General features: G+C 39.3%; 1 protein-coding gene across 1 annotated transcript in view; it reads right to left on the bottom strand.

Annotated features, from left to right (window-relative positions):
* The window catches only part of KCNB2 (potassium voltage-gated channel subfamily B member 2), a 385,616-nt gene that overhangs the window by 350,392 nt on the left and 14,350 nt on the right, over positions 1-20,874 (bottom strand). Inside the window, exon 2 of the mRNA XM_060610728.3 lies at positions 7,018-7,701. Within this exon, the coding sequence (XP_060466711.1) occupies positions 7,018-7,596 (579 nt within the window). The 5' untranslated portion in view covers positions 7,597-7,701. The remainder of the gene's footprint in view (positions 1-7,017; positions 7,702-20,874) is intronic.

The raw sequence follows: 20,874 nt of genomic DNA, 5'->3' as shown, positions 1-20,874 counted from the left end.
ATGTAGAAAGAACTCCTTAGTTTTGTTTTGTTGTTGTTGTGGGTTTTTTTTTACTTTGAAAATTATAATTACTTATTGAGGTTTAAAAACCAAGCTGGAAGGGAATCTGAAAATCTTACTCTAATGTTAATGAAAACCAATGATTTTTCAAAAGAGATGGAAAAATTGCTTGAAAATTAAGACAGGCCTTCCTCGAATGGAACAAAGAAGCAAAGAGAAAAAGTACGTGACTCTTGGGTAATTTCTTTTTTTTTTCAAAAATATTCACATGTAAGGTAATCATTTAGTTTATTGCCCAAACTGGGACATTTTTTAAGAGTGAAAGGAGATGCTGCTAATAATTAGCATCAGACAAAAGGCATTAACCAGGGCGTTCTCAGTAAAACCAGGGCCTATGGCACCCTTGGTAAGAGAACGCGCAATGTGAGCTTTTTATCAATTTCCTCTTCTGTTCTCACCATCCTTTCCCTGATCAAATGAGGTCAAGTGGACAAAAAGTGGTGCATTTTCAGGGCAGCCTTTCAGGGAAAGTGGAGAAGCATGGATCTCAAAATAGGACCACTAGAGCTAAAGAATGGAATATTGGAGACATTTTAATCAAAACCCAACATTTTCTGTCTTATCTGTTTTATTTTTTTATGTCTAATTTATTCCAGGCTTTCAACCAGTTAGTCTGCATGAATTATATATTTTAGAAAGAAAAAAAAACACGTATCTCCAATCTGAACCTCTACAGACTGGCAAAATTCTTTGAAGCTATCCTGTCTGAACTCTCATGCCATGTTATGGGAAGAGCAGGAACAACATAATCTGTACAGCTGGGCTGTGGAAAGGAAAGGGCAAGAAGAGAAAACCATAAACAACACAGAAACAGCATGATTGGCACACTAATTAGGCTACTGGCAATCCTAGATAGGAACCAGGGAACTGCACAGTCCACAGAGGTGCCCTGATGAAGGGAGATTTCCGTGTGTGCTCACAATGCATCAGTTTGTTTTGGGAGTCCTCTTAGGGTTTTAATGGCTACTCTTGTTGTATCACTAAAACGCTCATCAGAAAGCTAAATGCAGAGCTATGTATGGGCAGATTGTTCACCTGACTCTGTGTATGGGTGTGTTTGTGTGTGTGTGTGTGTGTGTGTGTGTGTGTGTGTGTGTGTGTGTGTATGTGTATACATATATATATACACACATATTATATATACACATACACTGTATGCTTCCCCTGCTATCTGTAGGTTCTCTTTATGACAGTTTGCTTTTTTAAATTGATTTTCAATGTTTATTTATTTTTGAAAGAGAGACAGAATGTGAAAGGGGGAGGGGCAGAGACAGAGAGAGACACAGAATCTGAAGCAGGTTCCAGGCTCCGAGCTGTCCACACAGGGCCCAAACATGGGGCTCAAACTCACAAACCACGAAATCATGACCTGAGCCAAAGTCAGAAGCTTAACCAACTGAGCCACCCAGGCACCCCTATGCCACTTTGCTTTTATGAAAGACCCACATTAGTACCTGTTTTCACTCAATGAGAGAAAATGGGAATAGAATTTTTCACTTTTATGAAATGCTGTTTCTTTGTTTTATGCCACTTCAGCTTACAAAAGATTTCATAGGAATGCTCTATTTTCAGATGATGGGGGAAACCTGTGTATGTACACACGTACACACACACACACACACACACACACACACACACACACACATGAAAGTTCTGTTCTTGGACTAAAAGTCAATAATTGGTGGTACTGTTCCAATATCTTTTTTTTAATCCAAAGCATTAGAATAACTGATCTGTAAACTAGAAATAGAATGGCAATGTCATGCCATTCGTTTCCCCTTGGTGAGTACACAGGAGTTTTAATTTTATTTGGATTTATTTTCTTTTGACTGTATCTGTGACTCGAGACGCCCACACTCTAATTCAGTTAGAAGGTAGAAACTCAGAACTTTGACCTCTGGCTCTCCAGAGAGCTGGAGTTCCAGGGACGGACTCTCTTCATCTGCTACTACTGGCCTCCCTCTTGACCCAAAACTGTCTATGGTCTCCCAGTCCTTCCCATGCCTGCTTTAGGTGCCGTGCTGTGCCATGCCAATGGTGAAGGTCATGTGGTGAAGGTCATGTGTGGAGGTAATGAGCTGGAGGCAGGAAACACAGTCTCCTTTCTCCTGTTGCATGCATTCTCCATGGGATCAATGTCACTGCCAAAGAGAGAAAATTGGTCCTTGTGGGCAAGGGTAAAAAAAACATCTTAGATATTACAATAGTCTGTAGCTCTCCAAGCTCCACCCTACCTGACAAAATCTTATTCCTTAGTATTTAGTTTCTGTCTTTAGGGAGAATTTAAATTTAACTTGATTTTTCTCTGCAGGGGGCCATTAACAAAAAAAGGTTGAGAAATAATTCTCTAGTCAATCTGCTTCCCTTTCCTGAGGGAGGAGGTAGAGGGAGCAGTGGAGAGAGGAAGGAAGGGAGGAGGCAAGAAGGCAGGATGGAGAAGGAGAGAATGGGAACAACATAAGAGGATGAGGGAGGAATCCTTAGGTAAGTAAGTGGTGGCTGTAGATACACAGGAAAAGTGAGAAGGGGAAGCAGATGATAAGCGGTGCCCTTCCCCCACTCGACCTTGAACCCTGCCCAACAGGGTTGTTGGGTGGCTCTCACTGCACTTGTTCAGATGAACAGAAATATCTTTCTGCAGCCTTAATACTGTTCCTATCAAATAAGAGCTGCTTATCGTCCAGCTTCCTGACTGACTCTTGAGATGGGTCTGTTGGCCGGCATTGTCCTGAGCACCACATACACCTATGTGCCCTGGCTGACGCTTGCCTCCAAAGGCTCAGCCGTTTTCCTAACTGGCTTTGCCTGAAGACAGCTGACTTCCTTTGTCCTTGACCTTCTTCAGGTATCTAGAGTGAAGGCACTGTATAGTACTGAGCCTCTTTCCTTTCGGCTCTCAGGTGGGCCACGCTCCTTGTTGGCTATTGTTTCATCCCAAAGGCTGCCAATACCACCTGCCATAGGATCCACCTCCCTTAAATGCTTTCAAACACCTCTTGGACTAAAGTTTCTCTAGTGCAAAATTTAAAGGAGAACAGCTCCTGCAGTCCATTTGGGAAAAGGCCAAAGAGAAGGGAGAAAAATGTTTCCAAGGCAGAGGCTGCCTAAATTGCCCAGGGCTGGAAGAGGCACAGGATCAAGTCTAATTCCAATTCACTGCCCAGGAAACTGGCAGCCAGCAAGGCCCATCTTCTCCCCTTGCACATTCCCATGAAAGGCATGCCAGCACCAGGATTCCATGTCATGGTAATGCAGAGATTTGGGCCAACCATCCCATACATCCATTTGGTGGGTCCTACACTCACAAACAGCCTCAAGGTTAAATTTTGTCCCCTATCTCTATGCAAGGGGATACAGTTACCCAGATACTTGACTAATGAGACCGAAAGAACACAAAGTCCATCATACAGATATAAACTCGTGTCCAGTACCAGATCATACCACACCACAGGAAACTATGAAATAACAATTTCTATTAGCCCTGTTATTATTTTGTGAAAAGTACAATTCTATTCCATGCTATGCTGTGTATGTGTAAAAATGTCTATTTGTTAAATATAGACATTTAAAATATACCATCCTTCTGAACTCTGCTTTGGCATGGTTGTCAGTGATTACTGTACTACAAAGTTCAATTAATAGAAGTGACACCAGGAAGAATGTTCTCTAACAGCCAAATTATTACCTTCAGGGTCATGTCCAAAGACAAAATACAACAGGTCAATGGGCCTTGTGATGCTGTGTATCACAGTGGATGCACATAGCATGGATTATGGCATGATAACTGAAGTGATTATGGAGTATTTATTCCATGTCACCGAATAGATATTTTAACCTATTGTGGAATATTTGACATAAAAGGTCAAGTTTTTCCTTTTATGCCAGGGATTTGGTAAGTAAACTCATAACTTTTAAACTTTCTTTACTGTAGAAATATTAATTATAAAATACAGAAAAACCAAAAGAGGAAAAAAAAACACTTTCAAGGATATGCAATACCTGTTTAAGCTAAGAGATTATTTTTTAAATTCTGAAGAAAAGAGTGTGTTTTTCTACATGTCCATTTTATCATTTTTTTAATGTTTATTTATTTTGAGAGAGAGCATATGTGTGTGAGAGCTGGGGAGGCACAGGGAGAGAGAGGGAGAGAGGGAGAGAGGGAGAGAGGGAGAGAGGGAGAGAGGGAGAGAGAGAGAGAGAGAGAGAGAAGAGAGAAGAGAGAAGAGAGAAGGAATCCCAGGCAGGCTCCATGTTGTCAACTCAGAGCCCCACATGGGGCTTGATCCTGGGAACAGTGACGTCATGACCTGAACTGAAATCAAGAGTTGGACGCTTAATCAACTGAGCCACCCAGATGCCCCTCTACATGTTCACTTTAATGTGTGTAACCCACAGAGAGAATTCTATATATGTTCAACTGAATTATCAAACTGAACAAGCAATCACGGTAATCACAAGGTGAACAGATTCTCCTCCAAAGATATCTCACCTCCTGAGCAAGTCAGGAAAAACACATAGATTCCAAGCATTCCAACCAAGAGCTTCATAGTATAAGCAGGATCCTGATGTACCCATAACACAAACAGTGAGGGCTGGAGTATCATCCTACTGCAGTTTTAACAAAACAAACTGTTCCTAAGTTGTAAAAATACTATTCACACATAGCACTCACCTCACCATGAATTATTCTAGAGAAATAACAAGTTATATGATTTGAGAAGAGTACAGGAAAAGGTAGTGGTTTATATAAGACATCGTGCAGAGCTGTTTTTAAAAGGTTCCAAATCTCAGACAAATGAACAATATTTTCACTAAACTACCATATAATCAAATGTAAACAACTTCCATAATGTTTCTCTATTCAAACAGAGAGGAAAATGTTGATATTTAAATAAACAAATACAAACCCTTTATGAAAGTTTAGTAAAGAATCTACTCAGGTTAGCAAAGATTTGCTTAGCTTGATTAATAATTTGGAAACAAATTTATTATTTATAACTACATTAAAATTTCCAAAACAATGTCCTTAGCTGCTAGGTATAATGTGTAGGTAGATATCTTATCTGATATCTAATTTGAAGCAAGTTTCAACAATCTATCTGATGCGTAGGGGTATATAATAGCATAATGTAATAGGCCATTATCAACGTTACCTTCTTAGAGATGAAGAGATGGCTGTCTAAAATTTAGGCATTAAATGAACTCCCACATCTGGGAAATCAGGTTATTGACCCTATTCTATCCTTAATAGAAATTTTTCAGAAAAACAAATGTGTGTACCTTAAGATTTTTTCTATCAACAGTACCTAATTGTTAATAATGTTGTTGTAAGCAAATAAGCCATATTAACCTTCAAATTTTCTGTGATTTAGTTGCTTATTTTTACATATTTGGCTACCACCCTCTGGAACATTTGATGGAACAATGATTTTGACCTCAATTGCTTACAGGCTTGAAAGAGTTCATTTAACACCCCCAAACAATCTCATTCATCTTCAAAATTCACTCCATACTTTTAGCAGTGACTCAAATATGCAACCTAATATTTGATGCTAGAAAGAGCAGTAACCTTTCTCAACCAAAACCCACAAGTGTAGCACATCTATTTCTTTCTTACAGATAAAAGAAAACACATTATTCATAACTACAAAAAGACCTAGTTGAAATCTGTCCATTTGCTGTAAGATGTGCATTCTCCTCATCGTGTACAACAGAACTCTATTTTATTTCACTTATTTCCATGTCCTGGCCACAAGGTAAAACACCTCTAGAAGAAAACAAGATGCAAAACTAGGCATATCAAACAATGCAGAGGCAGTTTTATGACCATCCGCATTCAGTTCATTTGTATACATTATTTACATGTTGTAGATTATCAGATAGGATCTTAATTTCCAGCCAAATGGTGCATATGGCCTATTACACTTCCATAATCTTTACTGTTTTTAAGAAATAATAATTGAAAAAATTCTAATTCAAAGAATTCATATGATGACACGTTATTCTGCTATTTTTCTTTTCTCTATTCCACATTCCATTTTCATCTCTTATGCACAAAATACCAATACTATGCTTCTGCAGCTAAAGATGACTCTTGACACTTTATTCATTATTCATATTGCAATACAGTACTAAATACATGGGATGAAAATCAGTTTGCACTAACCCCCAAAGCTCTAAATAAAATTAGACAAACAGAATCATGCATTTGAATTAAATGCTGCAATTCATGGCAAAACAAAACAAACTTACTCTGAGATCCAGACATAAGCAGGCACAGTGGAAACATGAATTTACCTTCATTTTAAGCAAACAGGATGAACTCTGAGGTAGAGTAATGCCTCAGTTGTGGAAAAAAACGATACGCCAACAGTAGGAAACATCATTGTCAGAGTAGACCTCACAAGGGAGGTAAACGGATGCATTCTGGACACTGACTTTGCATGACCTTGCACAGCTTCATAAGATGGCCTCTTCCTCACGCATGGACCACCCTGCTCCTGCAGCCCTCTCAACAACACCGGGCCATACTCTCTCTTTACCATGATCCTCTAAAGAACCAGGCCAGGAGGCACCTCCTCCACCCTCAGTGACAGCACCGTGCCTCTATCCAAGGGGCCCAGGCCCCAGCCTTCTGCAGGACTCTGCATGTGATGGCCCCAGTAAGGGCTGTCTCCTCAAACTCTAGCCACCACCACCACACAGCGCCATGGAAACCAGAACCCTTCCAAAGCCTCTGTTGCCCAGGCCTGTTCCTACCCAATAACCATATTTAAGAAAGAGCAATGCCATCAGATGACATTACATGGGAAGAATAACTCTGAGTCTCTAAGCTTCTGGAAAGTGTCTTTCACCCTGTAGCCACATAACACCTAAAACGAAGACGATCGCGCTCTCAGGAAAGTAGGCAACACCTTTCCGACCACACACAGGGAAGCAACGCCCCGCTTTTCATACCTTTGCAGCCACGGACGAGTTAGGTTTCTCCAGCAAGTCCCAGAGCTTCTTCCTTTTCTCCGGGCAGCAGGTGTTGTCAAACTCTTCTCCCTCCCGCTCTCGCATCGTCTCGGCCTCCCGCCTCAGTTCTTCGTTCATCTGCTCCTTCTTTTGGTGATACCTGGCTTGGCAGCAGGACTCCAGGTAGATCTCATCAATACCCCAGTAATCGAGCTCCTGGCCAAAAGAGAGCGCACACATTTCTTCCATCATGTGGAGTTTCCCCGTCCGGTAGAAATTTAAGATGGAAGTGAAGGCCCCCGGATGCCGGTCAAAGAAATACTCGTTCTCACTGAGGTTGTAGTCGTCGCACACCTCCAGGAGGCTCTCGTGCGTGTTGCAGTCCCGGAGCTTCCCCAAGCGCGTCCGCGGCAGCCGGTCCAACGTTCTCCACAACACTTCGTGGTTGAGGCCCCCCACGTTGATTTTCACCCTCCGCGAGCACGTCTTGCTCCTGATGATGTCCACAGGTTCCGGCGGAAGGGAGAGCGTTGATCTTGAAGTCTTCCTGTTTAAGCCAGGGGGAGCCTTTTCTGCCATTTTGAACCGGGCAAAGCCACACAGCCAGGATCCTCAAAAAGTCTGAGCTGTGGGAGGGTCAGCTGAAGCGATATCCCTCTGAGGCAGGCATGTCCACCGACACAACTGGAAAAAAGCAACAATCACTCGGTTACTTCCACTTTCCTAAGGCATTTCCCATTCTCTGGGATCGCTTTGTTGTTCGTGCACAACCAGGAGGTATATATGGTATTAATTACCACGTATTGATGGAGATAGGAATCTTTGCCTTAAGATAGGAGAAAAGAGGAAAAGGCAAAACAATGCACTACACACACAGAAGAGGCTGTGCATTCGATTTTATACATCTAGAGGTTGGCAACTCCCAAATTTATCACCAGAGACCACTTTCTCAAGCTCTAGGCTCAAATATCTGTGTTGAACAGCTCGTTCTAGATGAACCACAAACACCTTGAACTAAACTGACCACACCTCCAACCTGCCCACCAGTTCCTGTCCCTTCTCCATTTCAGATTTCTGGCTCTCCTCATACCCACACCCAGCTATCCCAGCTAAACTCTGAGAAATCCTAATCCATGTGTCTACATCCTAATAAGCACCAGGCCTTAACCAACCGTACTTCTAAAGATTGCTTAAGCACTCCACTACCATTACCCAGTGCCTGTCACCCTTGAACCATGATTTTGGTTCAAACCCTCAGCATCTCTTGCCTACAATTCTACAACAGCTTCCTAAACTGGATCCCAAACTCTGGTGTTGTCAACCTAAAAACCATTCTCCATACAGCTACCAGAATGATCTGCTAAGATACAAACTTGACCTTTCCATGCTTTAAATCCTACAAAGGCTCATCATTCTCAGCAGTATAAAATTTCAGTTAGCCTTATTAGATCTGGCCTACCTCTCCACCCTTACCTCTCATCTCTCCTTCATCACTATATTCCAGCAATCCCAGACCACACACATCCTTCTGTCTCAAGTTCCTGGAACTTTCTTCATGCTGTGTCCTGCAAGGGCTTCTAGCTTTCCCATTTCCTTTTGGTTTTTGTTATTATTTACTTATTTGAGAGAAAGAGTGAGCAAGGGAGGGGCAGAGAGAGAGAGGAGACACAGAATCCGAAGCAGGCTCCAGGCTCTGAGCTGTCAGCACAGAGCCCCATGTGGGGCTCGAAACCAGGAACCGGGAGATCATGACCTGAGTCAAAGTCAGATGCTTAACAAACTGAGCCACCCAGGCGCCCCTCCCATTTCCTTTTGACTAACTGCTGTTTCCTCTTCAAGACCCATTTCAGACATCATATCTTCCAAAAAAGGCCTCCATGATATCCCTCCTCTAGGATCATGAAGCTCTGTGAATGTCACTTCTATGTCATCATACCACTGCAATAACACCTTTCCCACAGGACATGGGGAATTCTTAAAGACAAAAAGTATCTTGTCTGTTGTATCCTTGTCACTGAAGCACAGTGCTCATAGATTGTGAGGGTTTAATAAATGTTAAATAATGGATCAATTCTTTGTTTTCCACAAAACAGCTGACAAAAGACCAAGTAGGGCTAATGTATATGGCCAGAAAAATGCATAAATGGGGTTATTTGAATGACTTGCCTAAAATGTGTTTATTTACATGTTGTGTATGTATATGTTTGTGTGTGCATAGTATATGTCAGAATGTGTGTGTGTGCGTGCGTATGTGTATTTGTGTTTGCAGTCTTTTGTTCCACAGCTCTTTTCTCCTAATTCTTTAAGACACTACTGCTCTAGTATTCCCTCTTGTTGATCTATTATTTTGATCTGCAGCAGCAAGCATCTTCTTATTTGATCTGCCCCTGTAATGTTTTTGCAGAAAATCATGGAGTTTCAAGCAATACCTCCAAAACACCAATTGTAATGCAAAACACCATGTTTCACAGTCAATGCCTTTATACCAAAGGGAAAAACTCTCAGATTTAAGAGGTCCTTATAATTAGAACTCTCTTTTAAGATACACACCAATGTCTGCAATGTCTCTGATTTCTCCACTCCTGTGAGTTGAATTTATTTCTCCATCTGGAAGCCAAGTATCCTCTCAAATGAAAACAAGTCATATTTGTGGGAAAAAAAGTAGATGGACTATATAAGAAGTATTTCATACATGGCCAATAAACACAGTTGACTTGAGAGTTTTTTCAACTACATAGTGACAGAAATATTTTGAGTAGATAAATACACACTTTCGTCTCAGGTCCTCAAAATACCTATTTTTACAAAAATAAAGGAGAGCCACAATGACTGGGTAAATCACTTAAATTCTCCAAGTCTCAATTTCTTACTCTACAAAATGAGGATAACAGTATCTACGGTATCACAGGCAGAATTATGATGACTCAGTGAGCTGGTTTAGGTGAAGTGCTCACTACAGGGCGGTAGATCTGAACAGAGTAAGAAAATCTGTATTTCTCATTTTAAGTTTGGTTTCTGTAAGGCCAGGAACTGTTGGCCCCACCTTTTCTGCACCTGCACTGTACCTGCACATGATAGGCACCTCACAGCATGTATCCTTGATGCCATCAATGCCCATGCCCAAACCGTGTACTCGGGTGACAAAAGAATGTGTATATACACACATACAAAAAATTGAGCAACAGTATTAGGATCAGGGAAAACAATTAAAAATATTAGAGATGGGCAGTTCCGGTAGCAAATCGGAATGTCTGTTCTGCATTAAATAACTGGGTGGCAAATGCAATGACATCTCAGCAATCCATAAAGATTATGTGAACAGACCACATGAATAATACACAAAGGCTAATCCGTTTTTAACTGGCTACAAATAAAGGTAAAATGAATTTATTCTTTCTGAAATATCATGTCTTACACTAATATGAAAAACATAAACAGTTTTGGAACTGACTAGAATATCAGAATCGGAGGTTTCCCGGAAAGAGTGAGAACAGACTCCAACATTGATACAAACATCTCATGTTCATGGTCAGGGGCTTAGTGTAACGTGCGTATCTCGTTAAAGGCATTACTAAACGTATAAATGTTATTTCACAGTTACCATTTTTCTCAGCTAATTTCACACATGATTTACAGTGAATTTCCTTTTTGTAGTTTGTATGTCTCAAGTGAAGGGAGATAAGACATATTTCAAAATATCTTTTTTTACAGTTCAAAATCTTTCTATTATAGGAAATGCAGTGTCGATTGCAAATCCTACCATAAAAGACAGCTGAAATTCAATGCCCCATCTTCAAAGCAGGGGTAGACAACTTAGGATGAGAGAATGTGACCCACTGATTTGATTTTCTTAAGACTTAATTTTCTGAAGACTCTGATTACTGTTGCAGCGGTTAAGTTTTTCTTTTCCCTTGCCAGAATGTTCTGCTTGTTGCCTGATGAGGAGTGGAGGCTGGAGGACGGAAGTTCTCAAGCAGTTGAAGAGCTGTGAATGGTGTTGAATTCATCAAGCTTTCAGAATAACAGTACAAAACAAATGGTCGCATTTGGAGCCTACAGTTCAAGTCAAGTGCAGAGCACAGTACCTCTGAAATGCACTGAGCCTTTCTGTTTGCTGGCCTGCCTGTCATTCTCCCTTCTCTTTGTTTCTCTGCACTTTTTCCCTCCCACTTTCCTGTCTCTGTTTCCCCACGGGCTGCTTATCTTTTTCTTCCATTCCTCTCCCGCTGTTCCAGTCTTGTTCCCTCACTTTTTCTTCCCTCAGATCCTTTGACCAACCACAAAACCAAACTATACACAGTAAAACCTTGGATTGCGAGTAACTTGTTCTGCGAGTGCTCTGCAAGATGAGCAAACATTTCTAACACGTTTTAACTTGATGAAAAAAATAATGTCTTGTATTACCAGCTGGACGTGAAGCTAAACAACATCAAGTGATCACAGCTGAGCCAACGGTTCTTGAAATTCACTATGAAATAGGAGTGCTTTGGATCACCAGCATGTTCCTAGAACAAGTTATGCTTGCAAACCAAGGTTTTACTATATTTGCAAACTTGTTTCTATCTCCTTAATATGAAATCCTCCTGAGCTGAAAATGCCACATCTCTATCCAGAAGAAGAGAAGAACATCTAATTTGAGCTGCTTTGTATGGGAAGTTGTATGAAACTGCACAAGGCTCTGCTCTGAGGCTCAGGACCGCTGGGTACAGTCGGGCTGACCTTCTGTCTCCCCCTCATCTTTCTGGGTGGACTTGTTTCCACCACTAAACAATGTCATTTTATGCCTACAAGTCATTAATATCCTATGACACTTGGCTAATCTTTCCTCCCACTATGATTCCATGACCTCTACCACCCTCTGCTCCAATCACCATCTTCAGTTTAGCTAAAAGTAAACACATCATACTACTTTAGAGTTAGTGAAGACTTTTCCTGCCCAGCTTCTTAAAAAAATGTTTTTTAAAAAAAAACATCGTCTTCATATTTCAAGAACTCTTTCATGTTTACCAGAGGTTGAAAATACCTTCAGACCATCATAAAAGTTTCACGTCTTTTATTTAGTGTTTAGTTAAATTTCTATATTTTGAGTTTTCATTTTTCATCTACATTATTTTCTGCTATATTTATCTTACTTCTCACAATGCACCTGCCAGTTCCCTCTGGGTTAGGTACTGTGTCTTGATGCTCTTAAGAGCTTAAAGAATTTAGGTTTTTAATTTTAGTAATTAAAATGGATATGATGCGATGTTTTTTTCACATTTAGTTTTATAAGTGAAATTATGTCTATCATAATAATTTTACTCCATAAAAATTAATCATCTAATTAAAGTTAGCATATAAGTATAATATAAAATATAATAATTCAATGTTTAAACGATATAGATGTTAGGCCATTGTATAGAACTTACGTTAGAAACTGAAGACATTTTTATTTCATGGGCAAAATCTAAGTGAATTTTTCTTTTGGCAGTTTGTTGATTTATTTCACCTCATTTGATCAACTGAAAGTCAAGCTTGCAACAATCAGCCGACCAGTGCAAATGTACTAAAATTCCCTTCATTAGTCTGTTAGAGAAAAAAGCGACTCTTTAAACAATAAACAACAACAAACATTCTCGTTTTGCACAGCTGCACTGTGCTCTTACCAGCAGCGTAAAATTATACAGCCACCCGTTCAGGGCCAAACCTAAAACACAACTTTCTGATCATGGCATCGTAATTACAGCTTGAGACTCCAGGTTGTGGCTGTAGGGGGGTAACTGTGTTCTCAAAAATACTACCATTATGTCATACACTTGACACTTCCTCAGGGTAGCAAGGCAGGAGAAGTCCTATGTGTGATCCTGTGAAGAAGAAAAGCAAATCTTTCTAAAGTTCTAAGTGATGTTTAACATTTCATTTCTGTGTTGCTAATACACATGGAGCAGTCATTTGCACACAATAGCTCTGCGACCTTAAAGTCTAAATCACTCTCTATATATGCTCTAAATGCTCTAAAGCATTTTCTCCAATGTTCATGTATGGTGTTAAGTAGTAAATGAATCTTTTTTTGTAATGGCTATTTCTGTTTCAGAGAGCCACAAAGTGGATTTGTAATTTGTAGTAGATATCCAAAGAGAAAGGCACCATATTAGTTGAAAATGTAATCAATGCTTTATTTTCATTTATTTATTTTTTTAAGTTTATTTTATTTTGATTGAGAGCAAGAGTGAGTGGGGGGTGGGCAGAAAAAGAGGAGAGAGAGAAAAATCGCAAGCAGGTTCTGCACTGTCAGCGCAGAGCCTGATGCAGGGCTTGAACTCATGAACTGCAAGATCATGAACTTAGCTGAAATCAAGAGTCGGATGCTTAATCGACTGGGCCACCCAGGCATCCCCATCAATGCTTCTTTTTTAAAAAAATGTTAGAACTTGCTGAAAATTTTTAAAGTATTTCCAGGATTTACTAATGAAAAATAAAATTATAACAAGTTAAAAGCAAATCAAATTTGTTTAAGAAAGATTGTACTTTAAAGTAAGGTCCTAGAAGCTCACCTGTCCTAAGAAATTCAACAAACCTGCTGAACTACTTTAGAACCTGGCCAGAAATACTAATGAATTTCATGGTGTTCATTGGTTTTTAATATGTCTACTAATTCTACTAGTTCCACTAATAACTGAAACACTGTCCTTGTCATCAGAATGGTGAAAGGTGGCATTTCTTTCCTGCAATCAAAAGCTGCTAATATCAGTATGTTCCTCGACTTTAGCACAACTCTTTAGTCCTTAGTTTAAAAAAAATCCAGGACTTTTATCCTTGATATAACCGATGCTTTTTTTAGATACACTCAAACAAAATCATAAAAGCTTTGCTTTCAGTGGTCAGAGGAAGCATTGTGTTGCAGTAAGAAGGGGAAAAGACAAGTAATAAGTAGAATATGCAATATGAGCATCTTTCAATAGCACAGATGTCTCTGAATAACCAAATTTATAAATAAATTATTTTATTTAGAGACATAATGATTTTTCTTCATCAGGACTGAGAACTATTTAAATAATTAGATCATATATATATATATATATATATATATATATATATATGTTTGCTACAATTAGACAGTAAAACACTAGGTTTGCCTTTAGAAAAATATGGCTTTTTATAAGACATAGCTGACAAAAAAAATGCTTCCCTACTTTGAAAAATATAACACTGTTATTATAATGCATCTTGGATCACTTATAAACTACAAGGTATAGCTGTGGCTTGAAAATTTTCACTCTATTTCCAAACACACAAAAAAGGCTAAAACTTTCATGGGCGCATTCAGCCATTCAGCTGGTGGAAGATTTACTATTATGAAAGTAAAAGTGCCCTTTACATTGGGGCCCAAGATGTGTCCTTTTAAATGTTTCCTCCTGCAAAAGTCTTCCCAGAGTCACAATGCAGTGAAGGGGATAAATAAGATGAAAGGCAATGAGAAAAATAAAAAGGGCAACCAACAGAGAAACCACTGGTGTCGTGCCACTGAAAGAAATAAAAACGAGGCTGGGCCACCCTGTGACCTCCTGATAAAAATCACAAACTTCAGCTGCTACCTGCTGTTCCATGTGGATGATGCAATCTTCAGTTTGGGTGACGGACTTAAATTTCATATGCCATCTGGGTGTTTGGCATCTGTAAGTTAGATTTAGCCTCTATAAAACCAAGTAAAAAAATGTTCATGCAATTTGGATAGGATTTGAACATTTTGTTAGGTTTCTTCCATCAAAATTAGCTTTTAGATCATGTAATGATTGGTCTGGAACGTTCACTAGTAACACTCTTGACAAGGGATGTTTCTCTCAGTTGAGCTCCATTTAATAGCAAAACTACACTTTCCAATTACATTCCACTCCCTTACTTCTCCCTAATCAAACACATTACAGGCAATGTGGTTTTTATTAAGAGCTCAAATACTAAGTCTGGTTTGAGATGAGTCTCTATGGCCTAAACATTATACCATACTTTATATCCCCTCATATTGGGAGACTAGAATCACAAAGTGTGGCAGAAGGGAGCTTGTATATGATCTGGTCCAATTCTTTATTTCCAGGTCTCAAATCTGAGATCCAATGAGGTCATGTGACTTGGTTGATCTCTCTCTCTGGTAGTTGCTATATTTAGACTAGAATCCAGATCTATAAATGCCTACATAAGTCTCTTTCCATTACGTCCCCGCCTCATTATTCTTTGCTTTCCACCTTCTAGACAAAGTTTTTAAAAGCTTTTATTTCTTTGTCTGCCTCCATGTCAAAATATTGATTCAAACTCCACTAAAAGTTGAGATGTGTTATTTCCTATATATTGTTCATTTAAAGGGTACCCTTAAAAGGGTAATGGCTGTAGCCAGGCAACTTGATTCTATTCTTATGAAGAAAGGTGAACTTCGCAGAATCGTTTTTTCATTGCCTCTGCTTTCCTAGTGCCAGTTTTCATGATAACCACCTCCGGACCCCTCAGTCAGTCCTGTACACTGCAGCCCCAACACCAGCAGACTGGAGTCATCTCTTGTAGAAGATGCTTCCATGCCTCCCACTCTCCACATAAAGACAAGCTACATACAAAGATTGCAAGGTCTGCCCTCTACTTCTTTCTGCAGTTCTATCATGTACCTTGCTCCCTCTCATGCTCTGTGTTCTAGCTTTTCCTTTCATTTTTCTAATGTGTACCCTCCTTCTACCACAGGGAATTTGGACACCTTCTACTCTCTCCCTTCTTCACCTTCAGAAATCAATTCAAGAATCACATCATAGATAGCATCCCCCAATTACCTTGATTATGCAATAACCCTATTTTAAGAACATATAGAATTAGGTGCCTTTTACATGTGGCACTTGTCACAACAGCCGTTTCATATTTATTGGAGTGAGTATTTTGATTATTGACTAATATCCATCTTCTTTATTAGACTCTAAGTTGCTTGAAGGCAGCGATCATGTCTCATTTTTTTTTTTTTTAATTTTTTTTTTTAACGTTTTATTTATTTTTGAGACAGAGAGAGACAGAGCATGAATGGGGGAGGAGCAGAGAGAGAGGGAGACACAGAATCGGAAGCAGGCTCCAGGCTCTGAGCCATCAGCCCAGAGCCCGATGCGGGGCTCGAACTCACGGACCGCGAGATCATGACCTGAGCTGAAGTCGGACGCTTAACCGACTGAGCCACCCAGGCGCCCCTCATGTCTCATTTTATTCACCATTGTAGCCCAAGTGTCTGGCACGAAGTAGAGCCACAATGAGATTAGTTGAATGAAAAAGTGAATGATTAGATTTATATTTTACTTAACATTTATTTATTTATTTTAACGTTTATTTATTTTTGAGACAGAGAGAGACAGCATGAATGGGGGAGGGTCAGAGAGAGAGGGAGACACAGAATCTGAAACAGGCTTCAGGCTCTGAGTGGTCAGCACAGAGCCCGACGCGGGGCTCGAACTCATGGACCATAAGATCATGACCTGAGCCGAAGTCGGACGCTCAACCGACTGAGACACCCAGGCGCCCCTACTTAACATTTATTTAAAAATCATATTCATTCCAGCTACCTCATATTACCTGCCACTCCCCAAATCCAATATGACCTTCATGAATGAAATGCTCTTTTCCAAATTCTCTATCTGATAAAACGCTTTTTTTTAATGTTTAGTTTTGGGAGAGAAAGAGCAAGAGCACGGGAAGGGCAGAGAGAGAGCAGGCAGAGGATCCAAAGTGGGCTCCGCGCTGACAGCATACAGTCCGACGTGGGGCTGGAACTCATAAACCACGAGTTCATGAGCTGAGCCAAAGTTGGATGCTTAACTGACTGAGCCACCCAGGTACCCCTCCATCTGAGAAAATCTTATTCATTATTCAAGGTCAAGAACAAATATCTTGTTCTAGGGTGAGTTAATCTATTCTACTATAATGGATTAGAAGTTTGTCCTATATATTATAATGCTTTTATCATTGTATCATAGCTCTTTGCTTATTCATCCTTTTTATTCATTCATCCAGCAGATATTCATGTGCCCTACTCTGCTTGAGGCACAGTCTCTGACATCATGGTAGGCATTCTACAAACAAACACACAAGCAACTAACTACAACTGTGATGTAAACCACAGTGGAGAAGACGGTGTTGTGAGCTTTAACTGAAAATATCTTCTTGGTTGTGGGTTCTTAAAAGTAATGAACATCTCTTATTGATATTTGCAGCTTTGGTATGCAAATGCTTAACAAATGTTTGGACTATCCAAGAGAATGAATGAATGAGTGAATAATGAACTTCAAGGCACTATTATCCTTTTTTCTTTTTTTTTTTCTTCTTTTTTTTTTTTTTTTTTTTTTTTTTTTGGTCAAACGTTCTGGTTAACATCATCAGTTTATCTTCGTGACTTCCAATTTGTTTAGAAGTTCTACTGGCCTTTATTTACCTATTTTGACAAGGCCTGGGTTCAGACAAGAGCTAGATTTTCTGGAAACATGTAGGGAAGAAATGATAAATAAATAAGACTCTCAAATAATTATTGCTGTCCCAATTGGAATATGCTGCCTGAAAACACTACTGGACCTCGTAATAATGTTCAAGCAGAGCCAGGTGACCATCTGTCAGGTACACACAGGAGAAATTCCTGCCCTGCTGAGAGATTGAGAAGATGGCCACAAAGTGCCTTCTATCACTCAAATTTTATGATTCTATGAGATTTGAGTAATTATTACTCATCTACATTTCCCACTGGACAAATGAAGAACAGGAAAAAGTTCACCCTTGTCAATTTCTTAAGCTGAAATTTTGCAGAAGTGAATTTTCTATTTCTCAGCTCACACTACTCACTCCTAAGAAAAATATGCAAGCCCAAAGAACCAATGTGATTGAATTTCCACTAATAAAAGAATAAAAGAAGAGAAAAGAAGGTATCGGAATTAGTGAGTCCATTTTTTTTTTTTTCTCAAAAGATGAGCTTACACCCTTCAACAATGATCTTATCTTTTTCTAAGTCTGCCATGGGAAGACCATATGAGGGAGGCAAAATTTACTCAAAGGAATACCCTGACAGTAATGGAAATAGAAGAACAGTACCTGGGTTGGGAAAATAGCTTAAGTTGAAAGGCAGAGATCTCTCCCAATTTATTTAAATCACAATGAATAGGTGACCACATTTTCAGACTCAAAGCAGACTATGGCCAAAATCCACCTGAGGATCCTCAGTGTAACCACAGCCAAAGGTACCTTTCCAGACTGTGCATATTCAAAATACTGTCATGTGTTCTAGCTTCTGGCCTGAAAACACAGTTTCTAACAAATCACTGGTATCCTTCATTAATGAAACTAATTTAAAAAATCAGGATGTGTCATAAGTAATCGTATGCTTGGTTTTTATTCTGTGCGTTAAGTAGAAAAGGAAAGAGGCTCACTGAACTATAGACATCGATCTCCACATCCCCTTTAATTAATGTTTCCCATCTAGCCTTGTCATCAGTGAGGATCATTAAACAACATTTATTAAGCTTCCATCCGCATATGGCACTTTATAAATATCCCTCCCCTCGCCCCTGCCCCCTTTCTCAATCTACCATGTGTCTCTGTTGTGTAAAATGCTAGGGAGCTACAATGATAATAAGTAATTAATGGTAAGAATGTAAGGCAGATGGATGAGATGACCTACTAGTATCTAAGAAACTTAGAATGTTAAATTCACTGCTAATAATATAATTTAGTACAATTGGATGAGGAAAATGAATTAATCATGTTCCATCAACATTTTCTAAAATAAAAATGTGAAAACTCAGGACCACAGATGGACTGACTGAAGCCTTGAGTTCATGTGACTTGTACCAGATGATACAGTCTTGAAATAAATACTTTGGAAAACAGTGTGGAAAAATCGTAAAAAGTATGGTTGTGATAGTACAATAAGGAATGCTACTTTGAAGCAAAGGTGAAAATATTTGTAAATTAAGGACAGCTATTGTTTTCATTGAAAGGAGTAGTCTGTTTAAGGATGATGAAATTAAGGACTTTTAGCCCCTTTCCAGTTCTTGTTTAATGTTGTTATATTATTTTCTGAATTTCTTTTCTTCCAAAAATGAATCAATAATATTGGATATAGGTATGGTGATATTTAAAGCACTCCTTTTCACTTTTACAAGCCTCATGTAGTCAGGATTATGGGCAAAGAGCATGTCAGCGTACAGTAAGTTATTGCTATAAAATCTAGATTTGCAATTTGGATTTTATTTCAGCTTAAGGTCAAATGTCCATAAGCAGAAACTGTATTTCTTAGAAGGCAGGGATATTCTTGGAGATGTATCTGAAGGAAAGCCAAAGTTATGACCTCATTTGCTTTGTGAATTTTGTTAATAATTACCATTTTTATCATCTATCACATATTGAGTGATTATTATATGCAGCCACTGTACTTATCCCTTAAATTTAATTTTCAGAATGAAAATGTTCATTAATTCTCAACCCATCTAGGGATGGGTATTACTATCTTTCATTTAGAAATAAAGAAAGTGAGGCTCAGAAAGATAAGTTCCTTGTTCAAGATGACATAACTAGTGAGTACTGGTTCCGGGATTCAAACCCAGCAGTACCTTAATGGAAACTCCATGTCCTTAACCTCCTAATAGGCTGGAGATTTTCCTTGAATGGCAGGATTCTGGATGGCTCAGAATGATAAATAAATGAAAACACAGAACTAATATTGAGAAATATATTTAGCATGATACAGAAGAAGACGACTCAGGGGCGCCTGGATGGCTCAGTCTGTTGAGCATCTGACTCTTGATTTTGGCTCAGGTCATGATCCCAGCATTGTGGGATCAAGTCCCGTGTCAGGCTCCATGCTGGGCCTGGAGCCCGCTTGGGATGACCTCTTTCTTTCTCTCTCTCTCTCTGTCTCTCCCCCCAACTCACGCACTTGCTCTCTGTCTCCAAAATTAAAAAACAAAAAAAGAATAAGAAGAAAACTCAAATAATTCTTATAACATTATGTCTGTCCCTTGGCCTAGGTGGCAGTATCCAAGATATGAAAGGTTATATTCTCTTATGTATAGAGATGGTAGGGTTGGCAACTATTTTTGCAGTTCTAAATTTTTAAAACTAAATAAATTTTAGTAAGTGACTTTCAAAAGTAATGTTATTAGCCTTAGTATTTGAGATTTATGGTCAAGATAGATGCTTTAAAAATAGAAAATTCATAGCATTTGGAAGGGCAACACTAGAGGGTTTAAATGATTTTCCCAGGGCCCATTCAGCACCAGGGCTAGAAACCAACTCTTTTGTTCCTGAGTCTATATTCTTTCTACTAGAACTTGCTACCATAAGGCACCAAAAATAAATATAAAATTAGAATGGTGGAAGAGAAAAAAATGTGAAGAGCAATCTAACTATCTCATACTCAGCTAAACCTATAAATACTGATGAGTTGAACCTAATTATTTAAAAAAAAAAATTGTTTTTAATGTTTTTTATTTATTTTTGAGACAGAGAGAGACAGAGCATGAACAGCGGAGGGGCAGAGAGAGAGGGAGACACAGAATCGGAAGCAGGCTCCAGGCTCTGAGCCATCAGCTCAGAGCCCGACGCGGGGCTCGAACTCACGGACCGCGAGATCGTGACCTGAGCCGAAGTCGGACGCTTAACTGACTGAGCCACCCAGGCGCCCTGAACCTAATTATTAATGAATCCTGACTACAACATAAATCTATAATTTCTACTATTCCAGTAATGGTCAGAATGGGAAAAGATCATAAATTACAAATAACACCTACTGATTTAGATACATTATTCCTTTCTTGTTCCCTCCCTCCCTTCCTTCCAAAGCAATGTGTTCCTTGGCTATCACTATACACTGAGTGC

This window comes from Panthera onca, chromosome F2 (assembly GCF_046562875.1).
Source record: "Panthera onca isolate mPanOnc1 chromosome F2, mPanOnc1 haplotype 2, whole genome shotgun sequence".
Lineage (NCBI taxonomy): Eukaryota > Metazoa > Chordata > Mammalia > Carnivora > Felidae > Panthera > Panthera onca.
This window is presented reverse-complemented; position numbering and strand designations above follow the sequence as displayed.